This window comes from Mirounga leonina, unplaced genomic scaffold (genome assembly GCF_011800145.1).
Source record: "Mirounga leonina isolate KUSES-001 unplaced genomic scaffold, KU_Mleo_1.0 Mir_166, whole genome shotgun sequence".
NCBI classification, from domain to species: domain Eukaryota; kingdom Metazoa; phylum Chordata; class Mammalia; order Carnivora; family Phocidae; genus Mirounga; species Mirounga leonina.
In genome coordinates this window covers 37049731-37067812 of record NW_023270418.1, presented here as the reverse complement: position 1 = coordinate 37067812, position 18082 = coordinate 37049731, and the positions used below count along the sequence as shown (strand labels likewise).

The 18082-nt window shown below is 64.8% G+C and overlaps 1 protein-coding gene across 4 annotated transcripts; it reads right to left on the bottom strand.

Annotated features, from left to right (window-relative positions):
• Positions 1–201: 201 nt before the first annotated feature.
• Positions 202–18043, bottom strand: DUSP8 (dual specificity phosphatase 8). Of its 4 annotated transcripts, XM_035013586.1 has the most exons (8): positions 17960–18018; positions 16288–16513; positions 11674–12013; positions 9909–10047; positions 5018–5184; positions 4339–4498; positions 4021–4144; positions 202–3761 (listed from the first exon to the last, which is right to left on the bottom strand). In XM_035013586.1, exons 3-8 carry the CDS (start codon positions 11902–11904, stop codon positions 2696–2698), a joined length of 1887 nt encoding a protein of 628 aa, XP_034869477.1. In that variant the 5' UTR covers positions 11905–12013; positions 16288–16513; positions 17960–18018; the 3' UTR covers positions 202–2695. The 4 variants fall into 4 exon arrangements, with proteins under 4 accessions (XP_034869477.1, XP_034869478.1, XP_034869479.1 ...); XM_035013587.1 differs by lacking the exon at positions 16288–16513 and having other exon boundaries at positions 17960–18043; XM_035013588.1 differs by lacking the exons at positions 16288–16513; positions 17960–18018 and having other exon boundaries at positions 11716–14693.
• Positions 18044–18082: the final 39 nt, after the last annotated feature.

Here is an 18082-nt window from a genome sequence, read left to right as displayed (position 1 = left end):
TTCCTCACGCCGGGCCCTCCCCCTGCACAGTCCCCCGCCCTGCCCAACCTGCCCTCGGGGTCCCAGGGGCTGAGTCCTGGGGAAGTTGGTCTTGTGGGCCCAATGCCCCGGCCTCCTGGCCTCAGGAAGCCTCCGGGGCCGCTGCCCCACACTCTCCATTCCAGCCTCCCACCAGCCCGAAGAAAGAGACAGCCAGAGACATGGAGAAAACGTCCATCTTGGGATTTATTACAACACATTGTCTCCAAATACAAAAGAAGGGGACAGGACAGGGAGCAGAGTGTGGCCGCGCTGGGGGAGGGGTTCTGAGGCAGGAGCGGGACACCCAGTCCAGAGAGACTGGGAGCCATGCGGGGGACCTGCCACCTCCCCTCCGCTGGACTTCCCAGCAAATATTAGGAGGGGGCAGGGTCCATTCTGGGGCCACCCCCAATGCCAGGACGGGGGGGGGAGGGGGGTGGGGGAAGGGGAGGAGGGCTGAGAGACTTGGAGAGGGCTGGGGCCTGGCCCTGGCCCCACCTCAGGCAGTGTGTGGAATTGACCGGGGAGGGGCTTGTGCCAGGGCCTGGTCCCCCCGGGACAGGAGAGGGGGTGGCAGGGACAGGACCTCCCCCCACATTGCAGCTGCTCACTTTGGGGTGACCAGGGCCTCAAGAGCAAGAGCCCCCCACACTCCAAGACCGAAGTCACAAGAGATGCTGGCGGCCCTAGAGAAAGGGCAGAGGGCAGAGAGAAGAAAGGACCGGGGGCTGCGGGACCTGCCTCCAGAGTTCGGGGCCCAACCAGTGGCCCCAGACCACTGTCTCCTGGACAGCACAGGGGTGGGGCGCGGAGGTGGGGACCAGTGCATCCTCCACACCCAGGGTCATCTCAGAAACCCAACGCGATAGACAGACAGAAGGCAAGTTTACATAATCAATCATAATAATAATTAACCAATAATAAATACTTAAACCTCTAATCCATAGATTGCAAACACAACGATGATAGCTTATTTTCTTGGGGAATGGGGTGGGGACAGAGGGAACAGGAAGAGGACTTTTGCTTAAAGGAGGGATGACAGGTGCACAGGGCGGCAGGTCAACAGAACAAACGGAAGAAACAACCAGAGGGGCAGCTGCCCCGAGGACTCGGCCCCGCCCAGCCGCCCTCCTGCCAAGCCCCTGGCCTCTTCCCAAGGCGGCCAGCAACCCCCCCACACACTAGACTCTAGGACATCTGAAGGTTGGGGGACATCTACGCCTGCCTCCAAAAGCCATGGGTCCCAATGACCCAAGAAGGTGTGGGACGGGGGGCAGCTGGGGCTTTTTCCCTGCCTTTACTGCCAGGCTGGCCCACCTGGGCCCAAAAGCCACCTGGCATATCACCGTGAAGATCCCAGGGAGGCTGCAGAAGCGAGAGCTCCCCAGAAAAGGGCAGTGTGGGAGTGCTCTTCTCCAAGGACCCCGTAGGGCTGGGGGCAGGCATGGGGGACACCTGCATCTGCCCACATCAGGGGCCTTTATCTGTCTGGAGACGGCTCTCCCGAAGCTAAGGACCCCCATCCCCTGGAAGCGTAAGGGTCTGACAAGTGCTTAACTACCCCCTCCCAATGCAAGGCAGCCAACTCCTCATGGAGGCCCTCCACCTGCAGGAACATACCTGAATTCCAAGTCTGGCCTGGGGCCTGGGGGCTGGCTGGGGGAAGAGCCCAGAACAAGACTCTAAATCCATCTGCCCTCTGGCCAGTGGAGCCAAAACTGGCTAGGCCAGCTCCTCCCGTCTGATACCCCCAGGGGCTGAGCCCCTCTCCTGTTGTTCCCCCCCCACCTGGCAGGTGGTGCTAGGCAGCACCCGCAAAGTGGAGTTGAGGGGGGCAGCATCCATGGAACAGCCTTGCTGAACCCGTGAAACTGGACATGGGCTCAGGCAGGAGTGGGGGGCATCCTACCTCTGTCCCTGCCCTGGGGACCCACATCATCTGACACTCAAGAGCGCCGTTCACCAAGCCCCTATCCTGTTCTACCCCCAGCCTGTCCAAAAACCCTAGCCTCTCTAGGCCCAGTGCCAGTCAACGCCGACCAGGCAACGGGGAGGGGTTGGGGGGCGGCAGGGGGGCAGGTAGTGGGGGTGCCTCCGGCTGGCAGAGGTGCCTCAGTCACGCCCCAGCTCCTGGGACACTTCCCCCACCTAGACTTTGGTGCAGAGCCCGAGAAAAGAGCAGAGGAGGAGGAGTGCAGAAGAGGGGGCAGGGAGGGACAGGGAGGTTCTGCGGCTCAGTTTGTGGCAAAGTTTTTTTTCTCCTTTTTTCCCCTTTTTCTTATGTAAAAAGTGCACGAAAGCTCGGCAGCCTCTTTGCAACGGTCAGCAGTGTTTCCTGGGAGAGGGGGGGCGGGGAGGGGACCCCAGGCCTGGCACCCCAGCTTGGGACTGAAGGTGGCCTCATATTGCTTAGAAACGAGTGTTTCAGTTTAAATACCAGACAGTAAAAATAGAGCTCCGAGGACCGCCCGCACTGTTGCCAAATCATTGCCAGAATGAACAGCTTAAATAAATAAAAAATCGAAATATTTACTTCTCGATAAAAATCGCAGTAAAACCATTTACCTTTCTTTGCATTATATATAATATATATTTATAGTGGGCCCGGCTGCTGGCGGCCCAGACCAGGGAGCCGAGGGCGGCGGAGCGCCGGGCCCTGGGTCCCCGGCCGCCGTCAGGACACCTCGATGACCTCCACGCTGCCCGAGAAGCTGGCCTGCTTTCCCAGGGCAGCCAGCTCCTCGCCGCGCGCGCGCCCCTCCACCATGCCCTCCTCGAACTCCATCTGGCAGCTTCGGCGCTTGAACTGTGTCTCCGGGGCCGCCGTTTCGTCCGGCCAGCCGGTCCGCGCGTCCCGGGCCTCGGCCCTGGCCGCCTCCCGCCGCCGCAGGTCGCCGCCCCCTGCGCCCTGCGCGCCTGCCCGGCCGAAGGGTGCAAACCGCGCGCCGCCCGCGCCCTGCGCGCCCTCCGGGCTGAAGCACCAGGGCCCGTCGGGCGACGGCGTGCCCGGAGAGTCGAGCGGCGGCGCCCAGCTCCCGGGGCCGACCGGCTGGCCGGGGCCAGGCAGCCCAGGTGCCGACAGGGCCGAAAGGCCGAGCCGCGGAGTCTGCCGGGAGGCATCGCCGAAGTTCAGGCCGAGGCCGAGGCCGGGCGCCGGGGAGCGTGCCGGGGAGCCGGCGGGAGGCCGGGGCCGCCGGCGGAGGCGCGGGCGCGTCTCCGGCGCCGCGTCCGGGCTGTCGGCGCCCGGCGAGGGCAGGCCCAGCGCGCCCCCGGACGGGCTGTCCAGTTTGCAGAGCTTGGGGGCCTCCCCGGGGTCGGGGGGCCCCGGGTCGTCGGGCCGCCGGCTGGGGGCGTAGGCCGACTTGATGTCCAGTGAGAAGGAGCGCTTCAGGCGGTTGGTGTCCTGGAGGCGGTCGGAGGAGAGGTGCAGGCCACGCAGGCCCTGCTGCAGCGCGCTGGTGGCGGGCGCCGCGGAGGGCGCGGGCAGCTCCCCGCCGGCGGCGGGCGCGCCCTCCCTGGCTGCACTGGCCGCCGCGCTCCCGGTGGCAGCGCTCTCTGAGGTAGGTGGTGGCGGCGGCGGCAGTGGGGCGGCAGGGCCCGGGAGGGGCTCGGGCGTCCCCGGGTGGGGCGCCCCGTCACCCTGCAGGGCAGCCAGCAGCTTCAGGCTGCGCTCATACTCCAGCAGCTGGCCCAGGAAGTTGAAGTTGGGCGAAATGGATGGGCGCCGGTCCTTCACGAACCTGGGGGCGGGGGGCTGCTTCGAGACGGGGCTTCCTGCCCGGCCCCCCCTGCTCCTCCTGCTCCCCCTGCTCCCCCTGCTCCCCCCTGCCCATGCTTGGGCACACAGCTGATGTGCAGACCCACCCCGGAGTGCTGGAGCCCGGCTCAGGCGTCTCCCTCCCGGGCCAGGGCCATTCCGCTGCTCGTGGGTGGACAGGGGGCGGGGAAGGGCCGGTTCCAGCCTTAAACTTCAGGGCCCAGGAAGAAAGGAGAGGCTACCTGTAGGCGTCATCGGAGGACATGCCCATGGTCTTCATGATGTAAGCGATGGCGATGGTGGCCGAGCGGGAGATGCCAGCCAGACAGTGGACAATGACTTGGCAGCTGGACAGCTTAGCTTTATCTGGAGGCAGGGCCACCGGGGCCGGTGAGGGCTCAGGGTGCCGGCGCTTCCCTAACCCAGGCAGGGGACCTCACCGGCCCTACCGCCAACGATCCCAGTCCCATCTCAGGCCCAAGCACCGGGGTCGCAGTGCTTCTCCCCAGCGTCCTGCCCGCCCTCCTACAGGAGACCCCCACCCCTGCCCCGCCCCTCACCGATGAACTCGATGGACTTGTCCAGCCAGGGCAGCAGCTTCTCGCAGTAGTTGTCGTTGATGGGAATGCGCATGAAGCGGCTCTCACAGATGAAGTCCGGCTTGGGGCAAGAGTTGCTGGCGTTGAGGACATAGCTTATTCCGTTCTGGGTCATCAGGTCCTGGAGGGACGGGAGGACAGGCTGCACAGGGGTGCCCTGGAGGTGGAAGCCCCTCCCACTTCCACCCTGGAGCTCAGAGCCTCTAGCGGGGGGTGGGGGGGAGGGTGGGGGATGGGGATGCTGGTATCGGGCAAGCGCCACCCACAGCCTGAGGTAGGCTCCCAGGAATGTTATGGCTGCCTGGGCGGTGGCTTTACCCTCTTCCCTCATCACAATTTTAAAACACGGGATTCTTTCAGTGCTGGCCAGGGGCCCAGTGACATCAGCAGTGTGGCATGTGGGCTCCGCCGCCTAAGGGGCTGGGAGCTGCTTCTCCACCCAGCCCTGCTCCGGTCCTGCCCCTGTCCCCTCACGTCCTCGTGCCCCCAACCCAGGCTTCTCCCACACGTTTATCCATCCCCTCATTGGCTTTCAGCTCCCTTCTCCCCACCCCCCCAAACCAGCCCAGGAGCGGCATCTGAGCTCCTGCCTCCGCCCCCGTCCCCCTGCCAGCGGCCAAAGCCCCAGCTGTGCACACACCTTGTTCAGGACATCTTTCTGAGAGCCCAGGTAGAGGTGAGGCAGGATGCGGGTCAGGCCCACACTGGGCACAGGCAGGCAGGGCTGGGAGAGGCTCATGGGCAGCAGGGCAGCAGGCTTACCCTCACAGAGGCCAGGGAAGCAGGAGGAGAAGGTGGCAAAGCCCCCTGCAGGAGGAGGAGCAGAGGAGACGTGAGTCAGGTGGTCCGCTGGCTGGGGCACAAGAAAGAGGCCAGGGCACCCGACCACCCCTACATCTCTGGCCACAGCCTGGACCCCCAGCCCAGCGTGATGCCAGGGGGTGAGCCTCTGGCCTGAGCACCTGCAGTCAGCGCTGGGTGCCGGAGGGCTGCTCTCACCAAGTCGAGGCGCGTGCTGTGCTCATATAAGGCCTGCCCCTACACCCACATTCCTCCCCAGGCTAATTAGGAGCTGGTCCTGCTGAGGACGCCGCTGTGATGCCCATAAATGTGGGGTCGAGGCTGCGGGCCGGCCTTGCACGTGCAGGACCCAGGCAGGGGTGGGTTCCGACGCCACGGAAGGCTCCTGTTGAGGGTGTGGATCTTCTGTGCTGGTGGCCAGGGGCCAGCCTGGGCCTTCCTGCCTCTCCCCCTGGGCTGATGCAATCCCTCCCTGACTCTAGTTGGCTGGGAGCCCCTGGCCAAGCGTGGGTGCCAGGACCAGGAGGCAAGGGCTTCTGAGGGGCCCTCCTGCCCCTGGGCATGACATCACCTACTGGAATTGGCACAGCCCTGCAGGGGCACCTGTGCTCTACTTAGGGCTCCCTTCTGCCCAGAGGACAGCACCAGAGGATGGGCTAAGAGCTGGGAACGCCGGGGACGGTGAGCAAGCAGGGCATGCAGCGGGCACACGTTCTACACGTGGTGGTGTGTGCCCACTGCCTTCCCTGTACACCCAAGTCCTGGGCCACAGGTCGGTGGAAGGAGCCCCTCCGCTGGCCTCAAAGACCCGAGTGGGAATCCCTAGCACATCTCTGACTCAGTGAGTGACCACGGGCAGAGCTCATTACACCCCTGGCCTGTTTCAGCATCCTGCCTGCCACACAGCACAGCGTGGTCTCAAAGGAGACAGGGGCCATGAAGACACACTGAGCGCTAACCTGCCCACAGCCAGGCGGCTGGGTGACAGCCAGTCCCTGCTAGGGTGAGGTGACACTCCCTGGTGGCCACCCTGGGCCTAACCACACTTTCGGGGGCACGAGGCCTGTGGACAATCCCTACCCTCAGTGGACTGATCTATTATATATACTCTGATCACAGAGTTCAACTAGATGGAGGCCTACCCTAGCGCACCGGAGGAGGCAGGGGAGTGAGGCGGGGTCCCAGGCCACGAGACCCCCAGTGCTCTTTCCCGGTCTGCAGAAACAGCTGGGGCCAGAGACCTGGCTGATTTACCAGGACACAGATGCCTGGTACCCTCAGCCTTCACCCCTGGCCCAGCTCAATGGCCAGTTTGTACAAACCCCCAACCAGAGTGCCTGCCATGTGCATTCCTTGTGCCCCCAGTGACAGCTTGCCTTTGGCGGGGGGCATGGTGATGGGGGACCTCCAGGCTCAGGGAGTGGAGGCACCAGCCTTGGAGGAGAAGCTGTCCCTACCCTGGCAACCTGCGGCTGGACAGGGAGAAGTGGCTGACTATCAGCATCGCTGACAACACAGCTCACAGATGAAAGCGACCTGGGTGCTGGGGCTGGGCTCCTGTTTACTGGCCAGAGCCAGGGGTCCCCTGGATGTTCCTGATGGAGGACAACACCCCCCACCCCAGGAGACGTAAGATCTGCAGGATCTCTGCAAAGACTCATCTCTACCATATACCTCCCATGCTCTCTGGGGGCGTCGCCTAAGCTGAGGGGTGGGGGGCTGTATTCCACCAGGAACTTCCCCCACAAAGGGGGGTCTCTGGACAGGAGTGGTCCTGCCAGTTTTGACTGCAATCCCTCAGGTAAAGCCCCACAGGGCTGCCCCCCCACTCCCCGCAGAGCCAAGCAGCTTGTGGTGACCCCCACAAGCCCCCTATGGATGCCAAGTGCAGCAGAGCCGGAGGCCCCGCCCCCCCAGCGATTTCAGGACCCCCCCCCCCCCCCCCCCCCCCCCCCCCCCCTCTAGCGATTCCCCCCCCCCCCCCCCCCCCAGGCTCTGGGTTACAGGAGAGGGCCACCCTGGGTTGAATCAGTGGCAGCAGGCCTGGACCCTCTGCAGGTAGTGGCACTCTTCGCAGGGGGGAGGCGCCCCCATCCCCCAGGCATCCCCAAGGGCACCTTCCTTCAGGCGGGATACCAACCTCCCCCTGCCTCACGGTTTCCCAGCTCGCTGCGCCGCACAATGGAATCCCGGATTCGCACAAAAGCTCATGCCCAGGACGCACCGACTGCACCGACTCCACGGGCACCGGGCCCGGCCACTGCCCCCGCCCGCAGCTCCCACCAGGCGCTCTCCGGCCCCCATGCGCGCGGCGCGCCCCGCAACCCCCCTGCGCCGCCGCGGTCCCCGCGCCCCGGGCAGGGTCCGCACCTGCCCACCCTCCCTCCGCGTACCCTCCGCGCACCCTCCGCGTAGGGGCCGCTCCCGCCGCGGTCTCTGGCCAGGGTCCGAGGGCGGCGCGTGCGGGGTCGGGCCGCGGGGGCGCACCGACCCGGCGCCGCGACATCACCAGCCCGCATTCCGCAGCAACGCGCACCCGGGCTAGGGCCGCCCGCCGCTTAAAGGGCCAGGCTCCCTTTCCGTCCCCGCCCCGCTGGACGTCACCGCCAAGCAGCTGGGGGGGGGGGCAGGGGGGGAGCAGCGGTCACGGCAGCCGGTTCCGGACCCCAGCGCGCCTGCCCCACTCTGCCCTCTCCTGCTTCCGCGAGCCTCCCCTGTCACCGAGAGAGATCTCCCTGTCCTCCAGCCGCGACATCGTCCTGGCGCTCCTCAGCCCCACCCACCGAGGGGTGGGGTCCTCCCTTTCTGGCCCCCGCTGGGCCCCCTCCCCCTGTGCTAGGGATCCTGGAAAGTCACCTCCCGTTTCTGGCGGGGCAGCATCCCTCTGTCCCACTCAGCCTCGCCTTCCCATGCTCACTGGTTCAGGGGCCGTGCTCGCCTCAGGGTGGGTGCTGTGGGCCAGGCTCCCAGGAGGCCGCGAGTCTGGGTCCTGATTTGGAGCTCTTCTCATACCGTGGTGGGTCATGACTTCTGCCTGGCTTGGCCCTCAGGGAAACGGGGGCAAATACTCTAACCTCTCAGGGAGGGGCAGGCAGGGGAGAAAGGGCACGCGGCAGCCCCAAGAGTTTAGCGAACCAAGTGGGCACGGCCAGGTCCCAGGTGAGCCCTCCTGGCACATCCGAGCCTAGGCCTGCCCCACTGCATGCTGGGTGAGGAGCCCCAGCCTCCAGAGGAGACGCACATTAGAGGTCCTGGGCTTTCCTGGCAGCCTTGGGGTAAGGAATGGTGTTGCTCTGGGACCTGTCTCTCAGACTCTCAGAAGGCCCGGTGGCCCCCACTCCTGAGTAGAGACTATGCGCACGCACACACACACCACCCACACTGACACGTGCACGCGTGAACACACGCATACTGGGGTTCCCAGCTGGGCTCCTGTTCTGCCCAGGACACCCGTTAAGAAGCCCAGAGCCTCTGTCCTCTCTCCCTCTTCTCCCTATCCGCTCAGCCCCCAAATTGAGCCCAGGGGGCAGTGGCTGAATCAGAGAGTCTGCAATTCTGTGGCCTCGGGTTCTCAGAGTTCACACACATGCACACAAACCCCACATCCCACCACACAAGCAAGCACGGATCACCAGCTTCCCAGAGCTGTGCATAGATGCACAGACGCCCTCTGACCGCGTAGACCCAGGCACGCGTGTAGATGGCAGCACGCACACCTGCACACGATGTGGACCCACCAGGAGGCATCCCAGGGGCCGTGGGGAAGGTCCATCCTCCCAGTGGTGGGAGCCCGGTGCCCACGGACCACCGCACGGGGTGTCTGCACATAAGGGGCTGCTCAGGGCAGACATGGTGAGTGTACAGAAGTGTCCTATCGGCGGTGGGGTGGGGGGGCTGACACCCTCTTCAGCCCTCTCCATCCTCCGCCCACCTGCCATGGCCCCTGGCAGGAGCACCCACAGAGGCCTCAGACCTGGGCAGGGAGGGTGTACAGCCCTGGGACAGGCCAGCTCAACCCAGCCCTGGGACCTGGGCCACCTCTGGGAGGTGGGTTCTACAGAAGTGCCTCAGCCCCTGCCAACAGGAGGAAGGAATCATCAAGAACCAGGGTGGGGCCTGTGTGTGTGTGTGCGCGTGTGTGCAGGTGTGTGTATGGGGGGCTTCCCAGCCTCCAGGCTGCCTGGGCTGCTTTTGGGGAACAGGAAGCCCTACAGGGATCTCTGCTGGCCCCCAGGCAGGGGTCGGGCATCCTGTGCTGACTGCAGCATTCAGAGGGACTCCCTGTCCGACCAGTTCTGCTCGGATTGGAGTTTGCAGAGGATGGAGGCTATGTCTCCTCTCTCAGACAGCTAGAGGGGCAGAGACACATCTTTGCCTAGATCCCTTCCCTCCTCCCCTGCCACGAATGCATTTAGGGGTTTCTTCCTGCCTACTGCTTCACCTGCTAGTGGTGGGGTAGGCCCATGGTGGAGGGGGTTCTGGAGTGTGGGGGCCCGGGGGAGGGAACAATGGAGCCTTGGGGAACTCCAGTTACTGAGAGAGCACCCCATCCCCCAACACCACCCCAGTAGCTGCTGGTCTCTGGGCTCAGAGAAGAGAGCAGAGTTGGACCCAGAAGCTGACTCCCCAGATGCCCCCACCCCCCCATAGCTAAGCTCACAGTGAGGAGAGAGAGGAAGGGAGGAGAGGGCGCCCCAGAGCCCCCTGGCCCGGGTCTATCTGGAGCTCACCCGTGAGGATGGCCACGCTGTCGAAGCAGCCGTCCAGCTTGCTGAGCAGGATGGAGAGGAAGCTGTCCGCAGCCAGCACGCTGGCGTCCCGTGTGCTCTGGTCATAGACCACCACGTCCTGCGGCTCTGTGGCCTCCACCTGGAGGCCGTGAGGGCAGAGGTCAGGGCACTGCTGGGCACCTGCCAGATCCCCCATCCCCTGCTGCCACCCACTACTACTGGTCAGGCTGCGGCAGGGGAGGGGCTACGGCCCCCTGGCTGCATGGAGGGGAGGGGCGGGCTCTCACCCGCCCACCCGCCTCAGAGCCCACACCTGGACGGGTTTGGATGCCACAGCCCCACAGGCAAGCCCTCAGAGCGGGCAGAAACAGGGGCACGCTCCTCCTCACGCCCAGACCTGTGCTAAGGGAACAGATGCGATGGGCACGCACCAGGGGCCGGGCCCCCGTGGAGGAGACACAGGTGAATGTAACAGGGTCCTTGGGCGCACGCACGGGTGGCCACGGTCCCAGGGATGTGCCGTCAGGGTGGCTGAGGCAAAGGGAAACCTGTCCCCTGGGCCACTGGGAGGCACATTTTGGGGCTTCTGAGGGTGGGGTGCCTTTGCGTCTGGGCAATTCCCCAGCCAGTGATGGGAAAAGTGCTGCAAGAGCCCTCCTTAATTCAGGAGGCAGCCAGAAGTTGGGGTTCCACTGCCCTCCTCCCATCCTGAATGCCCAGGCTTGGGACCAGATGCTGAGCAGCTTTTGCTCCCAGTGGCTAATGCCCTGCCCCCCAAGCACACTCAGCCCCTCAGCCAGCTGAGCCGCCAACCCTGGGCTGCATGATGTCACCAGCAGCCAATGGGATTGCGCTCTGGCAGGGAGTCCTCGCTGGGGGTGATTAATCACCGGATTCCCCTCACTGAGGCTGCAGGGAGCTGGTTCTGGCCTTGGCGGGGGCTGTGCCACCTGGGTCCTCTCACATCCAGTGCTGCTGGCACAGGGCCTGTGACCGAGACCCCTCCCAGCTCCGGGCTGCTGGCCATGTCACTCCCCCCACTGGGGGTGCCCCCACCTTCCCAGGCCACAGGGCCAGTGGTCCTTCCCAGTGCTGCACTTGATGCTCCTGGCTAACAGAGACAGGATTGTCCACTGCAGGTGACCTGGGACGTTTGGGGGGGAGGGGCACAGAAAGAATTCTGGGTCACTCAGAACTCTAGGGGAAAGAACTGGGAGGCTGGGCACATGACGGCTCAGCATAAGCCTCTTGGCCCCCCTTCCTGTCTTCCTCTGTGTTCTCACAGCACTCGGTGTGCGCCTGACCAGCTGCCATCCTGGTCCACTGCCCCTCTGTGCCCCCACCCCACCCCTGTGCCCCTCTCTGAGCCCTGGGCTGGGCCCCAGGGACACCGCCCAGTCTTACGTGGGGAGACCTCTCCTCGGGGGCTGAGTGAGGACCCAGACAGGGTCAGCAGGCTCTGGGCGGGAGGGGTGATGAATTGTATCTGGGGAGATAGGGTCAGCAGAGGGCCTCCGGGGGAGACACATTTGTGCACCCGAAGAGGAAGCTCAGGGAGGGGGGGTGGGAGCTGCCTACAAGGCCCAAGGTATGGAACGGCTCAGAACATTGTGACCCCAAGAGCTCAGTTTGGGTTTGAGGCTGCGGGGGGGCGCCCGAGCAGAGGGCCCCTGTGTACCTGGCTGGGGAGCTCTGCCCTTGCCCCTGGAAGGGATGGGTGCCTGGGTGGGGCGGGGGACAGGGCGTGGGTGGCAGGGCCAGGTACCTGGCCGCGCGCGGCTGGCTGGACGAGCTCGGCGATGGTCACCTTGCCCTGCTGCAGCCGCCGCTTCACCAGCTTGGAACAGCAGATGTTGACGGAGCTGAGCACGTGCCCACTGCTGTACTCCACGAAAGAGCGGCTGTCGATGACCAGCGGTCCCCCAGGTCCACCCCGCAGCAGGCTGGCCAGCTTCCTGGCATCCACCACCTTCCGAGGGAGCCGGTCCCCGGCCATGGTGGGGCAGTGGGCAGTGGGGAGGGGGTGAGCCCCGAAGCGAACAGGGGCTGCTCTGCAGGCCAGGGATGTGGCCTAGAGTTCGGAGGGACTGGGCATGGTGCCAGACCTGCAGGGAGAGGCAGAGGGTCAGCAAGGCTGCAGGCCCCCAGGGGGGCACCCGGCCAGCTTCCCAGGCAGGGCCAGCCTCCAAAGGGCCCATGGTGGGACCCAAGAGCACCCTAATGGTTGAGCCTGGCAGGCACCCACGGGGGCCCTTCCTCCCTTGGGGCAAGTCAGCAGCCCCTCTGGCTCTATGAAAGCCAAGTCCCCAGACATCTAAGGTTAGTGAGGTGGACCACTGGACTGGGAGAGCGGTCACGAATGGTCCCATCCAGCACTGCACTGTGCAGGCCACGGCGACATCCTCTCAGTGGGACAAGTCAGACAACTGGGGGAACTACAGAGGGAAGCACTGGACTGGACAGGCAGGACAGGCCTGAGGACCCCTCCCCTGGGCCCTTGGGTTCATGGACACTCATTCGGATCCGGAACCCTTCATTCGGCCCCCAAGGCTTCTGTCATCCCATTGCTGGGATGCAGATGTTCCCCCTCTCTGGCCTGCACGTCTTATTCTCCAGAACTCTGGGCGAGGCAAGGTCCAGAACCTGCTCCCTGCCCCAGCACATGGCCCTCTCCAGCCCCACCCAGCACAATCCCTCCCTGCCGACCATCTGGACCCAGAGGAAGGGGGGTGGGGCTGCCTCCCCACGTTGCTGGGGTCCTGGGGCAGGCGCCGGCCAAGGTGCTGCAGGGTCTCAGGCGTGGAGGTGGGGGTCCTCTGTTGCTGCCATTGTCCCAGTCCTGCAGCCCGAGCTTCAGTGCCTGCCACGTGCCGGCTGCACAAACGGTCTGGGGCCGGTGTCTGTCTCCCTGCGGAGCGCGTCACACGCTCAGAGTGGAGGGGGCAGCATGGCAGGGTGTGCCAGGCACGGTGCAGGCCTGAGGTCCGGGGGGACCCTTCTAAGGGCTGGTAGGGCCCAGGATGGGGTGGGATGGGTGGCACCCAAGGATGAAAGGCAAAGTAGGTGACCCAGATGTAGGACTCTTAGGGGTGCGGGGACTCTTGGCCTGGCTGTAAGGGATTTTGGCGGAGGAAGTAGGAGTAGATGGGGACAGGGGGACCCCAGATCCTGGGGTGGAGAACCCTCTTGTGGGTTTGGTGCTAAGCCTCTGCCACACACCTCCCACCCCCACCCCACCCCACCTGCCAGGCCCCACCTGCCCTGCCGCCTGCCAGGACTGGCCTTTCTTAGGCTCAACTAGCCTCCCAGCCCACAGGGAGGCGCACAGCGTGAGGATTATGAGTTTACTTTGAAGATGGGGAGACGGAGGCTTGGGGAAGGGGTGGGACCAGCCTCAGGTCACATCACAGTCAGGACCCAAGGCCTCTACCACTGCCATTCAATCGGGGTCTTCCCTCCACCACACCCCCACCCAGCTCAGGCACAGGAGAGGCTGGGGGACAGATGTCAGAGGAGGGGCCCCTTCATCAAGCCCCCAACCTGCAGCTGCAGAGTTCGTCACACTTGAGACGAGCTCCCTGGGTGGGGATGGCGGAATTCACAGAGAACTAGGTGTCAGGCAGGGTGTAGACCGCGTCTGCTGGCTATGGGCAGCCTTAGGCTGAGCCACTGGAGCTGACCCACGGAGAAGTGCCCAGGATGGCCCTGGCCAGTGGGCAGGGCCTTGGGATCCCATTCACAGACTCCCTGCTCCCCACGCAGGTACCCAGGCTCCTCCACAGTGGGGGTGAGGCCTGGGGCGCAGCTGGGGATGCTGTCCTTCCTGAGGGCCATACCAAACAAGGTCAACAGCAGAAGGGCCCGTCTGCCAAAAGGGGTACCCCACATGCTGCGGGGGGGTCTTAACCTGCTGGGAGGGTCTTGTCTGTGGAGGGGGTTTCCCCACCTGCCTGGGGGTCCTCACCTGCTGAGGGGGGTCCCAGCCTGTGTGGTGAGGGGTCCCCAATTCGACTCCTGTATGAGGTGTTTGAGAAGCTTCCAAGTTCTAAGCTGCACCTTGTCAAGACTGTGGCAGACAGGCCGCAGCTACCAGCCCCCTCCCACAAGCCTCCTGCCCTGGATGTGTGGCCAGGAGCCCCGCTCAGAGGCCCAGTCCCTGAGACAGATGCAGTGGTGGGCAGAGGGGCGCTCATGGTCCCTATCAGGTGAGGGCAGACTTTCCCACCTAAAGCAACAGAAGCCAAACAGCACTTCAGGGCAGGGACAAGGGAAGGGGCTGGGGGAGAGGTCCTTTGCCCTCCCTGCAGCCGCTGGGCACAAACACTGCCCTCAGGTCCTTAACTGGCCGTGAGAGGAGCTGGGGTGTGGAGGGGCGCCCGCTCCATCTGCAAGACAGGCAGGGAGGCAGACTCAGGATGAGGGTGGGGAAGAGGTCAGCTGGGCTGCAGGGCTGCAGGACAGGGGCGCGGGGGGCGGGGTGCTGGAAGGGTGGGCCGCCACGCTCCCCTGCCCAGTACCTGGTCTCAGCCCCACTCCCCCAAGGAACTCTCCAGCTTGGCCCTATTACCCGCTGTAGTATTGTTATTTGTAGCCGAGGGGGACTCATTAGCAAGTTAGCACCTCCGTCGTTGCCATGGCAACCACAGAGGTGCCAGGCAACCGCAGCTCCTGCGGCAGGGCCGCCGCCGCCAGCAGGCTGGCTCTGCAGAACGGCAGGGCCCAATCCTTGCTTCTTGCAGGTGCCCAGTAGCTGGGGCCTGGGATGACCCAAAGCCCAGGTGTGACATTCCTCCAGCACCCCCCCTGCCCCCCTGCCCCACCTGGCCCCAACCCTCCTTGCTTGCCATGAGCACCCATGCGCACAGGCTCCCCTGCTCCCACCTTCCGGGACGCCTTCTCCAAGTGGCCAAGGTCTGGCCCAAGCGCGCCTCCCGCAGGAGACCTCTTGCACTGAGCTGGCCTCCCGGGAGCGCAGCCTCACCCCCAGGGCCTCCTTGATCTAAAGCTCCCAGGCACAGACCCTCACCTGCGGGGGGCGGGGATCGGGGCCCAGAGCTCAGGCAGGGGTGGGGGAAGCTTAGGACAGTCTTGGGCCGACGAGTGGGGCTAGAGCAGGCCAGGCGGCACAGAGGAAACAGACATTGTAGGGTCTTGGGCCTGTCTGATTTCAAGGACCCACTCCAGGCTCAGCCCAGACCCGATTCTTGGGAACTGAGGGGAAACGGTACCTATCACCTGCTATTCCAGAGCCTGGGTACCGGTGGGACAAAGACACAACCCCGTACACCCCCAAAGGGCTCGTTGCTGAGGAGACTGGGCAGTTCCCAGTTGAAAGGCCGGAGGCCCCTCCGCACCTGGCTGGGCACCGCCTAGGAGGTGGCAGGCAGCCCCCCTTTCCCTGCAAGGCCACGTTCACGGTGCAGCCTGGCTTCTGTGCAGCGCGTGCTGCGCGTGCCAGGATGTGCCCCTTCGCACACTGTCCGCACACCGTCGGCTCACCTCTTCCCCACGATCCACGCCAGCCCCTCATGCAACTACTCACACACACACGTGTGTGCACATACATGTGGTCACTGGGTGCAGCCATCCTCACCCTCTGCAAACCAAATGCCCCCAAGCCCCAGGTGCCAGCTCCCAGATCTCTACACTGTTGTCTCTCCGGGCCTCCATGGGGCACATTCTTGTCCCTGAGCATGGGACAGGGCATGGCCAGAAAATTCCCAACTCCCAACCGACGGCGTCTTCACCAAGGCCTTCTGCTCAGCACCTAGTGACGGGGAATTCACTACCTCCAGAGACGACTGTCAGGACTGTCAGCCATGGGTGGACTGTGGCTCTCACTCAGAGCAGTGTCCCCAGCCCGAGTGGTGCCTGGCACACACAGGCAGGCCCTCGGGAGGATCTGGCAGTGGGGGCCCCCACGATGCTGAGATGTCCAGCTCGCTGTGACCCAGGGGCACCTCAGGAGGCAGAAATTACTGCAGCGAGGCCAGGACAGACACTGGCAGCTCATTTTCCCCTCATCTGCTCTCATCAGGGACCCCAAAATGCTCTCACCCCTGCCCCCCTCATCTCCCTAGGCTGAATGGAACAGGGCCCAAGCTGGCCTTTACTCTGTCCCGGAGGGGCCAATGGCAAGGCCAAGCAGAGCCAACTTGGTCTGGGGAGGCCACGGGCCTGGGAGACAGTGGGGTGGGGGCCCTGCCCCCTCTGTTCACAGGGGTCTGGGCAAAGCCTGCAGTAGGAGGTCTCAGCATGTGGGTCCTTAGAAGGGCACGCTCAGGACCCTACACATCTAGGTTTCTTTTGTTCCTGCCTGGCTTGTTCTAGTCCTACTGATCTGCAGGACTTCTGGTCACCGTCCCCCCATGCTACATACCTGGGCCATCCCGGGACATCTACCAGTCACTGCCTGGTGGACTCAGCCCATGCAGTCCTGGTGGTCAGAATCTGACCCATGTCCCTCTTGCTGTGGGTTTGGCTCCTTCCTCTCCTTTCCCTCTGAGCTGCAGCCTCCGGAGATGCAGCCAGGATACCCTCTGGCTTCCGCGCCTCCTTGGGCCCTCTGTCCAGGTGAAACATCTGGGCCCCGAGGTCAGCCTCAGCTGGAGAGGAGAGGATGCTGGGTCGGGTTCTGGAGCAGAGGATGACTTCAAGCATCTTTCTGCATCTGCATGCATGGAAGCCACTGTTCCCGGGGGCAGCCTCTGGGGCACAGGAGCCTTCCGGAGGGCTGAGGGCAGCAGGGGACTAGAACCTGCCCAGCAACTCTCCTGGAGCCCTTGGCTGACTGCAGGGGGAGGCATTCAGTCAGACTTCAGGATGAACTCCCAGCTCCTGGTCACATGATCTGCCCTACTGGGCAGGTGCTTATTAAGCATCTGAGGAGTGAATTCCTGGGACATCTGTCCTCCCTGAGCAGGGCGGGGGCATTGGATGCTACGCTCCTTCCCTGAGCTGCCCTTGGAGCAAGGTCTGAGGGAGGCAGTAGGGAGTGCACACAGACCCTCAGACCTCCACTCAGACCCCCGGGGGCAGGGGACACAGCAGATCACTGCTTCCCTACCCGGCAGCACCCCCACATCCGCCCCAGGCTGCACCACAACACTGTGGGTGCCACATTAGACCCTGCCACCTCTCTCCCCCACCCCATGGAGTCCCCCTGCACCCTGCAATCACTGCGGCACCCAGGCCCCCAACTGGCCTCCTGCAGAAGCCAGTACATTTTTACAGCAGGAAGTCAGGAGGCAAATTCTCCCAGTAGGGGTGACCTGATGGGGGCTGGGCCCACTGTTGCCCCCTCCCCTCCCATCCAGACTATTAGGTACCCCTCCCCACGAAGGTGGGCAGATAGGCTGAGGGAGGCTGGTTGCACTCAGCCTGGCAGTGCCAGCCCCTCCCCCAGCACCCGCTGCTGCCTCTGCAGCAGGCTGGCGGATGGTCTTTATTCTGCAGAGGCCAGCTGAGCACCCTGAGGTGGGGGTACCCGTGGCGCCCTGGCCAGACAGGGGCCATGGATCTGCAGCCCCTCTCCACCGAATGCGGAATGGGCCCTTTCCTGAGCCTCCCACAGGCTAAGACCCTCCGCTTCTTTGGTCAAGGCCTGCATCCCCAACCCGCGGGGGCAGGGACGACCTTCTCCAATTTGGGGCCTCCATGGCGGGGTGGGGGGCATCCTTGGGAGTCTGGGGCTCTCGCAGAGGTCCGTACAGGTCCACGCTGGATCGCAAGGGGCCAAGGTGCTGGGTCCTTACTGCATGCCCCTCCCCCCCCAAAATAGGAAGGAATTTCGAGGAGAAAGGCGGCGAAGCGGGGGGAACCAGCGTGGACCGGGCCGGGGTCCACTGGGCTCTGTGGGAGGCGGGGGAAGGGCTTCCCGGGCCGGTCCGCGGCGTCCCCCTGAGCCGGGCCGCTCACCTCGGCGCTGCCTCCTCCTCCCGGGCGTCCGCCCGGTGCAGCCGCCCCAGCGCTCCAGTCGCGGCGCCCACCGGGCCGAGCCCCCTGCCCGCGCCCCGCGCGTCCCCGCGTCCCCGCTCGGCGCCCCCGCTCACCTCGCCGTCGCTCGCGTCCGGGGCGCACGGGGACCCGCGCCCGCTCAGCGCGCCCTCTCGGCCGCGCCGCCCATGGGCCCGGCGGGGGCCCGCGCAGCCGGGGCAGGGGCCGGGGGAGCGCGC

Bases quoted from the DNA above. Each gene is read 5' to 3' on its own strand.
- DUSP8 (XM_035013587.1), bottom strand. From the start codon at position 11,904: ATGGCCGGGGACCGGCTCCCTCGGAAGGTGGTGGATGCCAGGAAGCTG. The intron at 10,048-11,673 runs GTACCTGGCCCT...CACGGCCTCCAG, and splicing joins AGCCAGCCGCGCGCGGCCAG to GTGGAGGCCACAGAGCCGCA. The intron at 4,145-4,338 runs GTGAGGGGCGGG...CCCTGCCTCCAG, and splicing joins CAAGTCCATCGAGTTCATCG to ATAAAGCTAAGCTGTCCAGC.